Source organism: Trachypithecus francoisi, unplaced genomic scaffold (assembly GCF_009764315.1).
Source record: "Trachypithecus francoisi isolate TF-2019V2 unplaced genomic scaffold, Tfra_2.0 Lachesis_group12, whole genome shotgun sequence".
In the NCBI taxonomy this organism is placed as follows: domain Eukaryota; kingdom Metazoa; phylum Chordata; class Mammalia; order Primates; family Cercopithecidae; genus Trachypithecus; species Trachypithecus francoisi.
This window is the reverse complement of record NW_022681457.1, coordinates 32,649,921-32,668,484: the sequence shown is the minus strand read 5'-3', so window position 1 is coordinate 32,668,484 and position 18,564 is coordinate 32,649,921. Positions and strand designations below refer to the sequence as shown.

At 37.0% G+C, this 18,564-nt stretch overlaps 1 protein-coding gene across 5 annotated transcripts in view; it reads left to right on the top strand.

Annotated features, from left to right (window-relative positions):
• Window positions 1-18,564, top strand: part of PTGER3 (prostaglandin E receptor 3) — a 221,093-nt gene that overhangs the window by 27,257 nt on the left and 175,272 nt on the right. For all 5 annotated transcript variants that reach the window (XM_033225286.1, XM_033225290.1, XM_033225289.1 and 2 more), the window contains exon 2: window positions 11,392-11,571. In XM_033225286.1, coding sequence (XP_033081177.1) covers window positions 11,392-11,571 — 180 coding nt within the window. The remainder of the gene's footprint in view (window positions 1-11,391; window positions 11,572-18,564) is intronic.

Below are 18,564 nucleotides of genomic sequence, written 5' to 3'. Positions count from 1 at the left end.
TTCCAGCTTTGCCCCAAAAATCATCAGAAAAAAAAAACTGTAGAAGTGTATGCAGAGGCCATCCAGTCCAGCCCCACTGCTTACTAGTAAATTTAATAAAGTTCAGAGATAAATGACTTCTCTAAAGTTGTAAATGATGGCAGAATCAGCAATATAATTTACTTGATTCTTAATTCATTGTTGTTTTAAAAAATCTTATAAAATGACATAGTAGTAAAGATGAAATGGCACAAATTCCAGTAATTTTTTTTAATGTTTATGAGCTGTTTATTTGTAATGTTTTCAGTTTAAATAAGGCAGGAAAAGCTTTTGAAGCAGTAGTCTAGGATCCAGAGATGACTTGACAACTGGAGAACAGGTGTAACTAGATTGTAGAGATTACAATTGTTTCTTAATCCACAGTGAAGTTTCTTCCCATGCAAATCCTTCAAATTATGTAATTAACTAGTTTAAAGGGCCTAGACTCATTTTAGTGTATTATGATGAAATACACTTATCAAATTATAGGGGGGAATTTCCAGTCGAGCAGGTTATTCTCCCATAGCCTAACAACAGAGAATTATGGAAAACATTTAAGTCTCTAATCCATCTTGAATTAATTTTCGTATAAGGGGTAAGGAAAGGATCCAGTTTCAGCTTTCTACTTATGGCTAGCCAATTTTCCCAGCACCATTTATTAAATAGGGAATCCTTTCCCCATTTCTTGTTTCTCTCAGGTTTGTCAAAGATCAGATGGCTGTAGATGTGTGGTATTATTTCTGAGGACTCTGTTCTGTTCCATTGGTCTATATCTCTGTTGTGGTACCAGTACCATGCTGTTTTGGTTACTGTAGCCTTGTAGTATAGTTTGAAGTCAGGTAGCGTGACGCCTCCAGCTTTGTCCTTTTGACTTAGGATTGTCTTGGCAATGCGGGCTCTTTTTTGGTTCCATATGAACTTTAAAGCCGTTTTTTCCAATTCTGTGAAGAAAGTCATTGGTAGCTTGATGGGGATGGCATTGAATCTATAAATCACCTTGGGCAGTATGGCCATTTTCACGATATTGATTCTTCCTATCCATGAGCATGGTATGTTCTTCCATTTGTTTGTGTCCTCTTTGATTTCACTGAGCAGTGGTTTGTAGTTCTCCTTGAAGAGGTCCTTTACATCCCTTGTAAGCTGGATTCCTAGGTATTTGATTCTCTTTGAAGCAATTGTGAATGGAAGTTCATTCCTGATTTGGCTCTCTGCTTGTCTGTTACTGGTGTATAAGAATGCTTGGGATTTTTGCACATTAATTTTGTATCCTGAGACTTTGCTGAAGTTGCTTATAGATGTACCATATGACCCAGCCATCCCACTACTGGGTATATACCCAAAGGATTATAAATTACTCTACTACAAAGACACATGCACACGTATGTTTATTGCGGCACTATTCACAATAGCAAAGACTTGGAATCAACCCAAATGTCCATCTGTGACAGACTGGATTAAGAAAATGTGGCACATATACACCATGGAATACTATGCAGCCATAAAAAAGGATGAGTTTGCGTCCTTTGTAGGGACATGGATGCAGCTGGAAACCATCATTCTTAGCAAACTATCACAAGAAGAGAAAACCAAACACCGCATGTTCTCACTCATAGGTGGGAACTGAACAATGAGATCACTTGGACTCGGGAAGGGGAACATCACACACTGGGGCCTATCATGGGGAGGGGGGAGGAGGGAGGGATTGCATTGGGGAGTTATACATGATATAAACGTCATGCACATGTACCCTAGAACTTAAAGTATAATAAAAAAAAAAAAAAAAAAAAAAAAAAAAAAAAAAAAGAATTATGGAAAACAAAACACCACAGATAAAAATTGGCTTAAACACTTGCATTAGGAATAAACTGCAAATGCAGAAACACCCCAGAATTGAGCCTAAGGGCAGCTAACCAATTTATTTCTTCCCCCAGAAATTAATTTTTCTGGGTTTCTTCATTTATCATCTTTAATAGACATGTGCAGCCTACAACCCAAGGCACTTTTAAACTATGAAGTACTAAAAGATTTTTAAGTGTGTGATTATAAATCCTGCTGCAATAGAATAAAATCCAAGGATAGAATATTAAAACAGCCTTCCTGATTAATGCTTTGAACACTTAAAAGAACGTTATCACTGGGGAAAGGGTAAATCATTTTTTTCCTTTAGGATGGAGCAAGGTAATTGTACTTGACAGTAGGCAGGGATGGCGAATTTAGAGGTCACTGATGTAGTTGTGTTCCTAGTTATCTCAAGTGCATAAATAGCTCTCTATATTCCTGCCGATAACCAAGGGAGAGCTCTGCTAGAGGGCCTGGGAGAGTCACATGGAACCCAGGGAAGGAGCTGACAGAAGAGCTGCAGCTCTGTTCAGCTAGAATTGACCTCACCACTCCCTTGACCAGATCATTTGTTATATGAGGCTGTTTGAAAGGAGAAATAGTGCAGGGTATATGTGTGTTTGCTAAAACCAGTAAATAGCCTCTCTGTTAGCTGAGCATCGTGCTTTTTCTTCGTCTCCTCTCCCTTGTATGATGGAACTGGACTAATAGGAATAATTAATTCTACCAGAAATCTACATATTCATGCCTAAGGTTTTCTCTCAAAGTCTAAACAGTCTGAAAAATATTTGCAAACACATACACAAAACTTATCATCACTGTGTAGCTGCTTAAATATAAAGACTCAACAGATGGATGCTAAGTTGAATTTATGTTCAAAATTGGATGAAGAATTTGGAGCCCCACTTTCATCTCTGCTGCCATTTGGAAATGGCAGTAGCATGCTCACTGTTTCTAATTCTGATTATCTCTGTGTTGCACATCTCATGATTTCTGGGAAAAGCTAGAGTGTCTCTCCTCATGTGCCAGCTACTGCTTATAGAGCTTGTTTTTATAATTGCATAATCATTGCATTCTCAATAGGAAATTTTAGTGTACTAAACAATGTAAGGCATATGAAACCTATATTTGCCTCATAACAATAATTTTAAATTATTAACCTCACAAAAATTATTTTTCAAATAATCAAGGAAGACTGTATAAAATGACTGAAGTATCATTTTAATAATTAATTTTGTGAATTTTCCTGATCATAAAGTTAGAGAAATCCAATTCTTTATTTTATAAAGAATATAAAAACATAATTTAAGTGAATTTTTAGATAATTCTAGACCAGGCCCAGAACACTTTCTAGAGGATGGTAAGTGGTCAAATATATTTAACTATTGGGTGGGGTAAAGGACTGAAAAAGAGAAGCAAAACTTTTCTAATAGTTTATAAAAAGAGGAGAAAGGGATTAATAAGCTTTTTTTTCATAAAGCCAACTGAGTTGAAAATATTAATTGTATACGTTTCAGTCAAACACATTAACATCTAACTGATGCCACTAGAATAACAGGCATTCGGTTTTGCATGTTGTAAATTTAGAAACTGAGATAATTTGGACAGGAGTTAGAATGAAGTTTACTTTTACTTTATTCTTTTATTTTTAAGTTTCCTAAGAAAGTAAAATATTTAAACAAGCTTCCTAGGCTATTTTAGCTATGAGAATGAGAAAATCGTTTTCAAACTCATTCCTTCCATTCCTCTTAACATTGGTTGAGAGCTCAGTGTGTGGGTATATTTGTTTTCTACTGCTGCTGTAACAAATTATTGTAAGCTTGGTGGCTGTATTAGTTCACCTGAGACTTGCTGTAAAGAACTACCTGGGGCCAGGCAGTGGTGGCTCATGCCTGTAATCCCAGCACTTTGGAAAGTCGAGACAGGTGGATTCCCTGAGCCCAGGAGTTTGAGACCAGCCTGGCCAATATGGCGAAACTCCGTCTCTACTAAAATACATAAATTAGCCAGGCCTGGTGGCACGTGCCTGTGATCCCAGCTACTTGGGAGTCTGAGGCACAAGAATAACTTGAACCTGGGAAGTGAAGGTTGCAGTGAGCCAAGATTGCACCACTGCACTCCAGCCTGGGAAACAGAGCAAGACTGTCTCAAAAGCACATGGTTCTGCTGGCTGTACAGGAAGCATAGCTGGGGAGGCCTCAAGAAACCTGTGATCAGGGTAGAAGGCAAAGAGGAGGGAGACACACCTTCACATGGCGGAGCAGGAGAGAGAGCAGAGAGGAAAGTGCTATGCACTTTTAAACAAGCATATCTCATGAGAAGTCACTCACTATCATAAGAACAGCAAGGGGGAAGTCTGCCCCCATGATCCAGTCACCTCCCAACAGGCCCCTTCTCCAACACTGAGGATTAGAATTGGACATGAGATTTGGGTGGGGACACAGAGGTAAACCGTATCAGTGACTTAAAAGCAACACATATTTCTCTCTCTCTCTTTTTTTTTTTTATTATACTTTAAGTTCTAGGGTACATGTGCACAATGTGCAGGTTTGTTACATATGCATACATGTGCCATGTTGGTGTGCTGCACCCATTAACTCGTCAGCACCCATCAACTCATCATTTACATCAGTTATAACTCCCAATGCAATCCCTCCCCCTTCCCCCTCCCCATAATAGGCCCCGGTGTGTGATGTTCCCCTTCCCATGTCTAAGTGATCTCATTGTTCAGTTCCCACCTATGAGTGAGAACATGCGGTGTTTGGTTTTCTGTTCTTGCGATAGTTTGCTGACAATGATGGTTTCCAGCTGCATCCATGTCCGTACAAAGGACACAAACTCATCCTTTTTTATGGCTGCATAGTATTCCATGGTGTATATGTGCCACATTTTCTTAATCCAGTCTGTCACAGATGGACATTTGGGTTGATTCCAAGTCTTTGCTATTGTGAATAGTGCTGCAATAAACATACGTGTGCATGTGTCTTTATAGCAGCATGATTTATAATCCTTTGGGTATATACCCAGTAATGGGATGGCTGGATCATATGGTATTTCTAGTTCTAGATCCTTGAGGAATCACCATGCTGTTTTCCACAATGGTTGAACTAGTTTACAGTCCCAACAACAGTGTAAAAGTGTTCCTATTTCTCCACATCCTCTCCAGCACCTGTTGTTTCCTGACTTTTTAATGATCGCCATTCTAACTGGTGTGAGATGGTATCTCATTGTGGTTTTGATTTGCATTTCTCTGATGGCCAGTGATGACGAGCATTTTTTCATGCTCGTGTGTCAGCAACACACATTTCTCTAATTGTTCTGTAGGCTGGAAGTCTGATGGATCTCACTGTGCTAGGGTAAAGGTGCCACAGGGCTGCATTACCTTTTGAGTCTCTGAGGGAGAAGTGTTTCCTTGCCTTTTTCAGTTTTTAGAGGAGGCCATCCTCATTCCTTACCTCCTGCATCCCTTCCTCCACCTTCAAAGCTGGAGACACTGTCGATGTCCAACCATTCTTGTATAGTCATGTCTCCCTCTGGCCAGAGCTGGGGAAAGTTCTCTGATTTTTAGGACCCTTTTTTTACATTGGGTCTGCCCAGATAATCCAGGATTATCTCCCCACGTCTGGATCCTTTACCTTAATCACATCTGCAGAGTCCTTTTTGTCTTGTGTGGTAATGTATTCACAGATTCCAGGGACGGAGAAATGGATATCTGTGTGTGTGGCGGGAATTCTGCCTACTGTAATGGGAGGTAGTATTCAGCTCATAGGATGATAAGCCAGCCAGCATCAGAATATATTAATGTAAATATATTTATTTTAAGTAAATTCGGTGTATAATAGTCCATATTTATCAAAGAAGGGAATAATCATCTGCTTTCTTTAAATAAAAGACTTTCATTAACATCACTTGAAATGTTTTATTTATTTATTTATTTTTTGAGATGGAGTCTTGCTCTGTCGCCCAGGCTGGAGTGCAGTGGCGCGATCTCGGCTCACTGCAAGCTCCGCCTCCCGGGTTCACGCCATTCTCCTGTCTCAGCCTCCTGAGTAGCTGGGACTGCAGGAGCTGGTTACTACGCCTGGCTAATTTTTTGTATTTTTAGCAGAGACAGGGTTTCACCGTGTTAGCCAGGATGGTCTCGATCTGCTGACCTCGTGATCCGCCCGCCTCTGCCTCCCAAAGTGCTGGGATTACAGGCGTGAGCCACTGCGGCCGGCCGAAACATTTTTATATACATACAATTTTTTTTTTTTTTTTTTGAGCCCGAGTCTCACTCTGTCGCCCAGGCTGGAGTGCAGTGGCACAATCTTGGCTCACTGCAACATCCGCCTGCTGGATTCAAGTAATTCTCCTGCCTCAGCCTCCCAAGTAGCTGGGATTACAGGCACACACCATCATGCCCGGCTAATATTTGTGTTTTTAGTAGAGACAGGATTTCACCACGTTGCCCAGGCTGGTCTCGAACTCCTGGGTTCAGGGGATCCATCCACCTCGACCTCCCGAAGTGCTGGGATTACAGGCGTGAGCCACCTGGCCTGTGTACATACAATTTTAAAATTAAATTATATTGTTTAAAAGTAAATTATTGTTAAATAACAATAATTCCATTGCCTTCCACAAGTCTTCATATTTTAAATAATATAACAACAAAACTTTGTATATAAAAGTATCGTCTATTCTGTTTTTTTCACTTAATACTTATATATACTATTTTTGAATTGTTGTTTTATTAAGCTTTACACCTGATGTTGGAGATGTATGTGTTTACAATTTCTTGCTAGTATATATAATGCTCCTCTGAACACTTATTTATTGTATAGCTACTATTTGCTTTTATTGGATAAATCATTTGGAAAAATTCCTGTGAAAGAAATTCCACAGGAGGATTGCATGAAGCCAGGAGTTTGAAATCAACGTAGTTAACATAGTGAGACCCCGTCTCTATAAAAAATAAAAATATTAGTTGAGTGTGGTGGCATATACTTGTAATCCCAGCATCTCGGGAGGCTGAGGCAGGAGGATCATTTGAGCCCAGGATTTCAGGACTACAGTGAGCTATGATTGCACCACTGCACTCAAGCCTTGGTGATATAGTGAGACACTATCTCAAAAAACAAAACATGAGTCAAGCCCCAGAGCATGAGTTTGCCTTATAAGACAAAACTGGAAATTCCCATCCCCTTTGCCAGGGATTCGTTTAAGAATAAAAACTGTGACTAAATAAGACAAAAGGGAAATGGCTGGAGACCAGTGTCACACAGCCTTGTAAGAATTTTGGTGTATTATTTCCTCTTTTTCTGTCTGTCTGCTTAACCTGCTCTACCTGCTGTTTTGTTATATACTTGTATTTTTGAAATAAAATTGAGTATACATGAGCAGAATTGGCAGTACCAGAAATCCTATGACTCAGCTCTCTTTTCCTGTTGACTTATCAATACTAGGACCAGTCATTATCAGCTTGGTGGAAAAAGACACAGAAGATGTGGAATTAAAAGAATCAAATATTTACTTACTTCAAACTAATATAGCCAATTACATCTTTTTTTATATATATATACTTTAAGTTCTAGGGTACATGTGCATAACGTACAGGTTTGTTACATATGTATACTTGTGCCATGTTGGTGTGCTGCACCCATCAACTCGTCAGCACCCATCAATTCGTCATTTACATCAGGTATAACTCCCAATGCAATCCCTCCCCTCTCCCCCCTCCCCATGATAGGCCCCGATGTGTGATGTCCCCCTTCCTGAGTCCAAGTGATCTCATTGTTCAGTTCCCACCTATGAGTGAGAACATGCGGTGTTTGGTTTTCTGTTCTTGTGATAGTTTGCTGACAATGATGGTTTCCAGCTGCATCCATGTCCCTACAAAGGATGCAAACTCATCCTTTTTTAGGGCTGCATAATATTCCATGGTGTATATGTGCCACATTTTCTTAATCCAGTCTGTCACAGATGGACATTTGGGTTGATTCCAAGTCTTTGCTATTGTGAATAGTGCTGCAATAAACATACGTGTGCATGTGTCTTTATAGCAGCATGATTTATAATCCTTTGGGTATATACCCAGTAGTGGGATGGCTGGGTCATATGATACATCTTTTATCTCACAATAGTAGTCCATTTTGGCAACAAGATAGATGTATGTGTTTATAATTTCTTGCTAGTATATAACACTTAATTGCTAGTTTACAATTTCTTGCTGATGGTTAAGTGTCCTTTTTCCCAAAGCAAATCGATTTCAGATATGTCAGTACTTCGTTCAATTGCTTGTAATCAAGTTCAGTAACCTTGGAGCCAGGTTCCTACGTGTTGATGTTATGTCCACTTTAAATCATAGAGACCCACCTTTTCTTCCCGTATATGTCCAAGTTTTTGAGGGACATGTGGATGCCTGCTAGTACTGTTTATCTGTTATCTACTACAAATATGTGTTTATCTCTCTCTCTCTGTCGCTCTCTCTCTCTCCCACACACACACACACACACACACACACACACACACACACACAATTGTAGGCCTTCAGAGGACAGTGGTTTGTAGTAATCAGGAAAGACTCAGATGGTCCTGAAAGACATGGAAATCTCAGAAGTAGAAATGAATACTAGGATTAAAAGTGTTCCAGAAGTAGAAAACAGAAAGCATAAAGGCCAAGAAGGAAGAAAGAATAAAGGGATATTCTAGACCAGTGGACTATAGCTAGAGTTTGGAGTCTGTGTAGGCAGTTAGTGGGAGACAAAACTGGAAAGAATAGTTTGGACAGTATTGTAGAGGGCTTTGAACACCAGAGTTAAATTTCTGTTCGATGGACAATGGGAAGACATTGATGATTTTCTATTTAGAGAGGATTTGATCACAACTGGGATTGGAAGCTGCACCTGTGATGGGCAGATATCTGTATACACCATCTTAGTCTGCTTGGACTGCCATAACAAAGCTGTAAACTTGATGGCTTAAACAGCGGACATTTAGTTCTCACAGTTCAGAAAGCTGAAGATTCTAAGATCAAGATGCCCCCAGATTCAGTTTCTGGTGAAGACCCTTTTCCTGGCTTGTAGACTGCTGTCTTCTTGCTGTGCCCCACATGGCTGAAGGAGTTACCTGTGGGTTCTTCACCCTCTTCTTATAAGGATAATAATCCCATCATAGGAGCTCCACCTTCATGACCTTATCTAACCTAATTACCTCCCGTAGGCCTCACCTGCTAATACCATCACAATAAAGGTTTGGGGCTTCCACATATAAACATTCAGTCCGTACATGTACCATCTGGGTGTCTGTTATAACCATAATTCAAATGTCAGGAAGATCTGAACAAGGATGAGAGTGAAGCAAGAGCAAAAGACATTGCAGAGGATGAGGAAAAGAAGAGTTCTCAGACTCTGAAATATTGAGCCACGGTGAGTGTAACAAAATGCTATCATTGGAGTTGTGGTTAAGTGGTTAGGGCTGTTTTGGATGCTCAGGGATGTTGAATTCAATTTAAGTGATGTGACCTGAGGGCAGAACATATAGATAAGTGTAAGCCTCGAGAGAGAGAGAGAGAGAGAGAGAGAGAGAGAGATTAGGTTCAATAGAAATGTACCATGAGCAAAAAAAACACAAGCCACATATAATTTAAAGTTTTCTAGTAACTGCATTTTTAAAAAGTCAAGACAAACAAGTGACATTAATTTGAATAATATATTTTTAACACAACATATGGAAATATTATTAGTCCATTGTGTAATCAACATATTCCAACATTTCAATGTGCTTTGGCTATATGTCAAGTACTCAATAGCTGTATAGGTCTAGAATGGGAAACTTAGGAGCCAGTGACAAAGTCAGCTAATTTCTTTGCTTGGGAATGTGAACCCACGTTTGAGTTGTTCCTGCTTTTTTTGCTGTTATGAACAATGTTGTTATGAAACAGTCATATACACAACTCTTGGTGCAAGAATTCTGGATAGTATCCTCCTAGGAGTTGTACCTCTGGGAAGTAGCAGGTGAAATAGTGCCAATCTGTTTTCTTTCTTTTTTCTTTTCTTTCTTTTTTTTTTTTTTGAGATGGAGTTTCGCTCTTGTTGCCCAGGCTGGAGTACAATGGCACAATCTTGGCTCACTGCAACATCCACCTCCCGGGTTCAAGCGATTCTCCTGCCTCAGCCTCCCGAGTAACTGGGATTACAGACATGCACCACTACAACCAGCTAATTTTGTATTTTTAGTAGAGACAGGGTTTCTTCCAGTTGGTCAGGCTGGTCTTGAACTCCTGACCTCAGGTGATGCACCTCCTTCGGCCTCCCAAAGTCCTGGGATTACAGAAGTGAGCCACCGCGCCCGGCATGCCAATTTGTTTTCTAAGATGGTTGTTCCAGTTTACACACCCACTAGTAGTGTGTAAAAGAGTCCTCACCTTATTCCACATCCTCAGGAACAGTATAGTCACATTTCTTCATTTTGATCAATCTAGAGAGTATAAAATTGCTTTGCATTTGTTGTAATTTGAGTGTTTTCTGATGATTAATAATTTTGAACATTTTTCATATGCATAAGAACATCTTTTTCATTCAAATATAAATACATATTATGTAACTCATATACTGTCACTTGTATGTTGTATTATATATTTCTTCAAATATAAAAATGTGTTATCTCACAAATACTTATTGAACATCTGCTATGTGCTACATATTGATCTAGGCACTTGGGGAAAAAAATAGCCCCAAATTCCTGCAATCATGGAGTTTACATTGTGTAGTATATATTGGGTGGGGGCAAAGAAAAGTAAAATACTGTACATCATATGATGTTAGTCTGGCTCATCCATTTCACCTCATTCAGTCTTGGGTTCTGCAAATGTAAGAAGGAAGTGGTAATACTACCTGTCTTACGATGTTTATTAAATACATATGAAGGACTTGGCACCATATCCAATAGATAGTAAGGATTCTGAAAATGCTAGTGGCAATAATAATAATAACAACAATATTATTATTTCCTCCTTTCTTGCTTCTACTTTTTATGCAGTATTTTTTAAATCAGAACTACTGAAAATTTAAGAGTAACATGTTTTTGTTATTGTTGAAGTGTTGGCTCTCATTTGGGTGAACTTGTGTTTTCTGCAACAAGACATGACTTTGGCTTATTTTGAGATGTGTTATTTTCAAGCTTCTTAAATTCCAAGAATCAACAGCCTGAAGACATGCATGTTTTAAAAAGCTACATCATGTTTAATAGCCAAAAATGTGGGGAAATACCTAGAAATGTCTTGTATAATTCAGGACTGTGTTATCCGAGTATAGATGTTGCTTGAATTAATCATTTCAATCCAACAACCAATTTATTGAAAACCGACTGTGTGCAACGTACAGTGTAGAGGAGATGCATATGTGCTAGGTTACCAATAGTCAGGGAAGTTGAGGTAAGGGGTATTGTTTTAAATAGCCCTCCTATTTTTCGAATGTCTTGTTCGTTATTTAAGTTGTGAATAATAGATCCGGAGCAAATTAATCTTTGAAACAATTATTTGTTCCCCTTTCTTAGATAATGATGTTGAAAATGATCTTCAATCAGACATCAGTTGAGCACTGCAAGACACATACAGGGAAGCAGAAAGAATGCAACTTCTTCTTAATAGCTGTTCGCCTGGCTTCACTGAACCAGATCTTGGATCCTTGGGTTTACCTGCTGTTAAGAAAGATCCTTCTTCGAAAGTTTTGCCAGGTAGCAAATGCTGTCTCCAGCTGCTCTAATGATGGACAGAAAGGGCAGCCTATCTCATTATCTAATGAAATAATACAGACAGAAGCATGAAAGAAAACACTTAACTTGCATGTGCACAGCTTTTGGTAACAAATATCGCTAAACCTTACTGTGAATTTAGGCATCTCTGGCATGCCACTGTTTATGCATTGAAGTGAAATTTTTGGTATAAAGCTAAATGGTCTTAGAAGCATAGAAAATCCCTACGTGCTAAAAGTAGTGAAACACAAACAAAGGAAAATATATTAATAACAGTCTAGTGTTTTTGTTGAGTCTGCCATTTGTAGCTGAATATGTGATTAATTATGTGATGAAAACATTTTTTATAAATGATCTTGGTCTATTGGGGAACGGGGATAGTTAATATTCCAGTACACTGAATACATGAGGAATTTAACCACATATATCATTGAAGACAAGGGATAGCAGTTTGTTTTTATTCAAAGACATTGCTGTGTTCTCTTTCATTGCCTCTCTCACTTTCTGTCACTTTTTTTCCTCCTTACATTAAAAAAAGTTTAATTACAGTTAAAAATGTATAATGTGTTTATAATATTCATCAATACTGTTATTCAAATATTGCTCAATATAGCAAATTAACTCCTAACCTAACAAAGTTTAAGTTTAGTTGGATTGATAATTAGATTTATTTTTTATCTGAATAAGAACCAATTCCGTTTGTTTGAAATATGGAGTTTGTGACTACCCAAATTGCTAATTATTCTTTCTTTTGAATATATTTTACATTTCTACGAGCCTAAGGAAGATTCATAAAACTGACCGATGGGAGTTGTGAAGTGGTTTTTCAGAATGCTATGTAAGGACAGATTTGAGCACTAACTATAGGTACTCTGAATATATAATTTCCCTTGATTTTTCACCAAAAGTGTTCCCCAGTCTTTGACTCATTACATTCCAATACTGATTCCAAAACAAATAAATATTTTGAAGAGTCAGTGAATACATTCCATTGTTTGGCCTATTTATATAAGAAAATTAATAACATTGACCCTTCACAACTCTTCTGCCTGCTCCCTAAAGTGGCTCTATCTAAATATTTATTACTAAAATGTTTTTCCTACAGTCCACATGAGTACAAACCTCAATAGCTAAGCCTGATATATTTGTGCACAAGTGGATCACTACATTAAGTTTTGGGAATTGCGCTTCTTAGAAATGTCTCCCCACCAAACATAGTAATCCTGTGGTTTACGCCTGCACAAAGCTTGTCCTATTCTTTGGTGCATTCATTTTGTAAACCCAGTAACTTTTTATTGCAAAGATTTTCATTTGCAGTTTCTCGTACTGCTTTTCTAGCTTTTTAAAAGCTTGAGATTTATTTATACTTCTTGTAGTAACTGCATATTTGTGTGTGTGTTTAGTGGTCATTTGGTAAAGAATTCATTTCGGTAGGTGCAATATGTCTTATCAGATTGATATATACACCAGCCTATGTCATCGGGACTAATCATTTTAAATGACCATGTCAAATTGAATTTGGAGACAAAATCTTCTGAGAGTGCTTATGTAATTCGTGATGGTTCTACTAATCTAAATTTTGGGAAAGATAAATAGACTATACTAAAACCTCCCGATGCCATAGAATTGGATTATCCCATAGGTCAACTCATTGAGTATAAGACAAAACTACCTACTTTTTTTCAAAAGTGCACTTAAATCACATAATAAAGAGGCTTTACCTCTTGGGTGATCCTGTGACCCTAAGTTCTAATCAGATCGACACAGAGGCAGTGTAGATTTGAGTGGCATGAGCATGATTAAGTTATTCTTTCCAGCAATCTAGTATAGCACCTGGAATATAGAAATTGTCCAATAAATATTTATTCAGTGAATCAATGAGCAGAAGTTTGCCAGAACAGTACACATTGGGAAGGCACATACCATATGATTGAAGTGCTTCATGCCATTACAGTCCCTTGGGCTGATAAAGTCAATGATTTCTTCTTATTTAATTATAGAAATATGAATTTACCTTCAAGGGTGCAGTGTCATATTGCTGTAAAACAAAGTGTTTTATTTATACTAATAATTTAGGAGACCGATACTTACAAATGATAGTGGACATTACTACCAAAAGAATATCATTTTTCATCTAACCACAAAAATGCAGAAAGGCAAAAAGCCTGAAACTTACTCTTAACTGCAAAATAAATTCCTGCCCAGGAGATATATTTTAGGAGGGGATGAATGGCAGCTTTTGTGTTTTTTTAACAAGCTTGAAAGGGAGGTGGAAAAGAAAGAAATTATGTAAATGGCATATGAGTTTTGTTATCTAGACATTCATTAGTCCGGGGAAACCTGATAAAAAATGAAAATCCCAAATTATTTCAGCCTTTTTATGATGGCTGAGGTTAGATTTCAGAGACGTACAGAGACTAAGGCGGTGGTTAGAAAGAGGATATACGTAGTCACAGCAGAAAGTCGTGTCTAAGTTTAATTTTATTGGCTTTCAAGTTCACTCATGTATACTTAGTTTGTCCATACATATGTTTAATCAGGAAAAATGCATGTATAGATTATGACATTCCTGAACTTTGAAGTATTGGTTAAAAGACAGTTAAAGGCCAAGAAAACCATGTTGGAAGAAGTGAGCGAATGAAACGTAGAAATATATGTAAAATTAGCAAGTGTCAATTTTACCAAGTAGTGTTTATTTTCCAAACAATGAATTTATATACTATACTGAGTCATAGAAGAGAATGATCACATATTACTTAATGAGAGCAGTTTACTTTTCAAATAAAATAGCTATGATGAATGTCTTAAAAGTATCTTGAAGTTGAAGAAACAAAAATGAGTTATCTCAATATTTACCAAATTAACCTAGTGCTGTATATATCCCAAGATATTTTAGGTAAATGTAAGTGTTTAATCATACCAGATTTAAACTAGTCTGAAATACAAGGTATACATATATTTCCACTTACATTTCTTTATTTTATGAAATATCTCTTGACTATGTTGCAGAAAATAATTGCAAAACCTCATGTAAGTTAACTATGAAAGATCCTGTGAGCACATTGGTGTTGAGTGACAGACAAACTAAACACTGGCAAACAGTATTTTAATAAGGGGGTCACTCTGCGGCAGTATTCTAATATTGGATTTTCAAGTAGATTAGGCTTTTTATTTATTCAATACTTTTTATGATTTTGTTCTTTTTGACTCCAAATTATTGGTCAGCTTTCAACCTTCTCCACATCGGCGATCATTTAATAGTTCTTTTGGTTGAGATCAACTCAGAAAAAGAAAATAGAAAACTTTTGTTCTTTGAAATTTTAGATATGCATAATATCTATTTATTTTCATAATTTAACCCCAAAAGCTTCTCCTGCAATACACGGGATTCTAGGAGCTGAATGACATAGGGAGACTACAGAGCATTTATTATTACAAACACGCAAAAAACTTAATTTGAAGAATTAAAATTTCTATTTTTTATCTATATAACAAGTACAAACCATCAACAATGACAAAATTTAACAGCTGCTTGTTTATTGCTTGTTTTATATGTTTACATATCTCAAAATCTGTTAAAACTGAGGTCTAAAAAATGTACAGAATTGTGCAACTGCAGCTTAGTCCATGAGACTTTTCTGAGTTGCAATAAAGTGCTGACACAAAGTGACAGATGTCTGTGATGTTTCATGACATAGGTTATGATTGAGCCAATTTACAAAATTTAATAACCAACCTAAACTCACATACATATTTGTTAAGAAGCTGACATTAGTTCAATATTGTAAGGAAACTAACTAGGTAGTGATGATGATAAAAGAATTAGGGGAAATATTTTATTTGATATGTTCTCTGTTTTATAATTCCTAAAATGAAGATTCTATTTAAGGGTTATAATTTATACAAATTTAGTCATATACCATTACATTATGATACCATAAGCAGAGTGCATTATGATTCTCTAGAAATATAATTCAATCAGATATGTATCATATTCATTTATATGTCACACATTTTCTTCACTGAGAATAAAAATTATCTTATTTTCAGAAGCTTTGTATCAATCAGTTTCATGTAATAAGCAACCCAGATATCTACTAGATTGCATATTTCTTCATTTGAAACTACACTGTTTTCTCTTAGTCCCCTTGACTCTACTGTGCTTATCCATTCTTTCACAGAAAGAAAGAAACAAACGTATTTCCTGTTGGTGAGGCTGGGATTGTTTTTAAGAGGAGAGATAATAACTTTATATTTTTAAAGTGCCAGTACCCTAATATGTGAAACAGATCAGAATCTGTTATGTAGTAAGTCTGCTTTGTTGAAGAATTTATTATGGGAGTAAAGATGAGAAGGAAAGAGATCACCATTAGAAACAAGTCAGCCTTTTCATGCTTTTTTGAGCATTTTGGAGATGATTCTACTTCTCAAGTTATTATCATTCGTGCATCTCTTCAATACTATTGTTAAATGCTTTAGAATTAGAATATTTTAATCCTTTAATTAAAGTAAGTCAAACATCTAGGCAAAAACAGCCAATCATCAAACTTTAATAGTAATTCAAATATAGATTCCTTATACAGTTTTCCATGTCTGTAGAAATCAAAGCTGTAATGTTAAGCAGGGGGAAATACATATGATTTACTAACACACTTCAATGTTCTACTTTTGAAAGGATACTCATGTGGGTGGGGCAGAGAACATAGAAAAAGATATGATGGAAAACCTGTCCATTTTCTACCTGTTAAACTTCGTCATTTTGCGCCAGGCCCTGGAAGCAAAGAGAGGAAGGGACTGACTGCATTTATCTTTGAACACTTGAGCATCAGTAGGACAAACTACTGAGTGGCCAGGGGTCTTGTCTGTCAAAGCAAATGATAGGTTCACTCAGGCCATTATTGGCTGCTGAACTCTCTTCCTTCCCAACTTTCTTCCTCGAAAGAGAAAAAAATAGTTTGCCTTCTTGCTCTCCTTATCAAATGTTTTTGTACAAATAGTATAAGCCTGTTTAAGCAAATCAGTTAAAATAGGCACTGATTATTTTGATCTGTTTGTAACAAGTGGATGTAAGTACTATTTACATGGTGTGCCTAAGGAGGAGCTGAAATCGTTGGCACTCTAATCCATATTGTAAAGATCAGTATTGAAAGAATAGTGTTCTTCACCTCTCCTCCTCAGCATCCATCCCTAGATACTTGGTTAAATGGAAAAGTCTATTTTATCACCTATGTAAAGTTTTATGGGTAGTTATCGTCAGTGTATTTAAATATATCTTCTAGTATGTTTTAAAGGCTGGTCTTCAATACCGTGGAGACAAAAGAATAAAGAGCCTCTGAAAATACATTAGACTTTTGTTGGCATTCAAGCCATAGCTAGTATGTGTATTTAATAAATGTGTGTTATTTATGTCGTGTTTGTCAATGGAAAATAAAGTTGAATGTTCTGAAATGTCCCTGTGTTTTCTTCCTGATATCAGCTCATGTCAGGAATATATTACTTATGCCTATGTTAAGTATTTTGCTGAAATCATATTTGATGTGCTTTGTCATGTAATAGCACAATGTAATGCAACAGCCCCATGCTATCTGGAAAAATTAGATCATTTTGTTTTATATTCCATAATCATGTATATAACAAATTATTGTTGATTTAATATAAATCTGAGAGTTGCTCTTTTCCCTTTTTCAACATGATGTTCCTTTGTTTTATAATCTCAAGATTATTGTTCTTAACACAAAGTGCATTTATAAATTATTCTAAGCTTAGCTATTCCCCGTTCTTGTGGATTTTGGTGTAATCTACAGGCAGCCAAAATAAGAATTGTCCTTGCTCGTAGTCCAACCCTTTAATTGACTTGTGCCTGAGTATTGGTGTGAGCTGAGTATTGGTGGCTATGAATACTGTGCTCCCCAGCTATTTGTTCATGTACTTATTGAGGTCACTATTGGTCTTCCTTCTTCAATGAAGGGAGAAACTCTGTGGAATGGAGACTGCAAAGTCAAGCTCATTAAAAGTATCCTTCTTTCTTCCTGAGAAAAGGTATCTAGGGAGAATTCTGTCCCTGGTTCCTCTCATGCAGGGGTTCTAGGCCTAGGACCAGATCTTATTATCTCTACAATCTTGATTCTTTAGTATTTCAGGATAGGCAGAGATTTGTTAAAGTAAACAAAAATGATAGCTAAATAAGAGAGATAAGAGAAATAAGTTCTAGTGTTCTATACTCCTGTAGGATTACTATAGTTAACACTAATATACAGTTTCAAATAGCTAGAAGGAGGCTATTGAATGTTCCCAACACAAAGAAATGATGAATGTTTGAGATGATGTTGATGTGCTAATTACCCTCATCTGATCACTATACATTATGTGTATCGAAACATTGCTCTGTACCCTGTGACTATGTACAATTATTATTATTAAAATAAATACATAAATAAAATTTAAAAGTCATTATGACTAGTATGGCTATGGCTGACCCAAAATTTCCACCATCATGCTGGTAAACCTACAGGCCATGGGGTGAGACATTCCCCAGTTTCATGTCCTCAGAGGGCATGGGGCCAAATGTCCTTGGGGCCAGTGTGCTTGCTAGTACTAGCCTTGAGTAAATTCATTCTGGATGGATGTTGGTCATGGAGAATTTAAGTCACTTCTCCAAGCTTACTCTTTCCTTCAAGATATATTTATTGCGTACTTATTATGTGCCAAGCTGTGGTAGGTACTAAGACCCAAGGATTAATAAAAACAGCAAGCTCTCAATGAATTTGTAACCTGGTAGGGGAGCAGGAAATAATCAGAGGTGCAATTAGAGTAAGCACATGGTATCATGAGAATACATGGAAACGTAATGCTAACATGGGAAGTGTTCCTGTAGAAGGTGACATTTAATCCGCATTTTGGGGAAAGGAATAGGTGTTAACCTGTAATGAAAGGACATTGTAGGATATTTGTTCACTTCACTCTGTCCAAAGCATT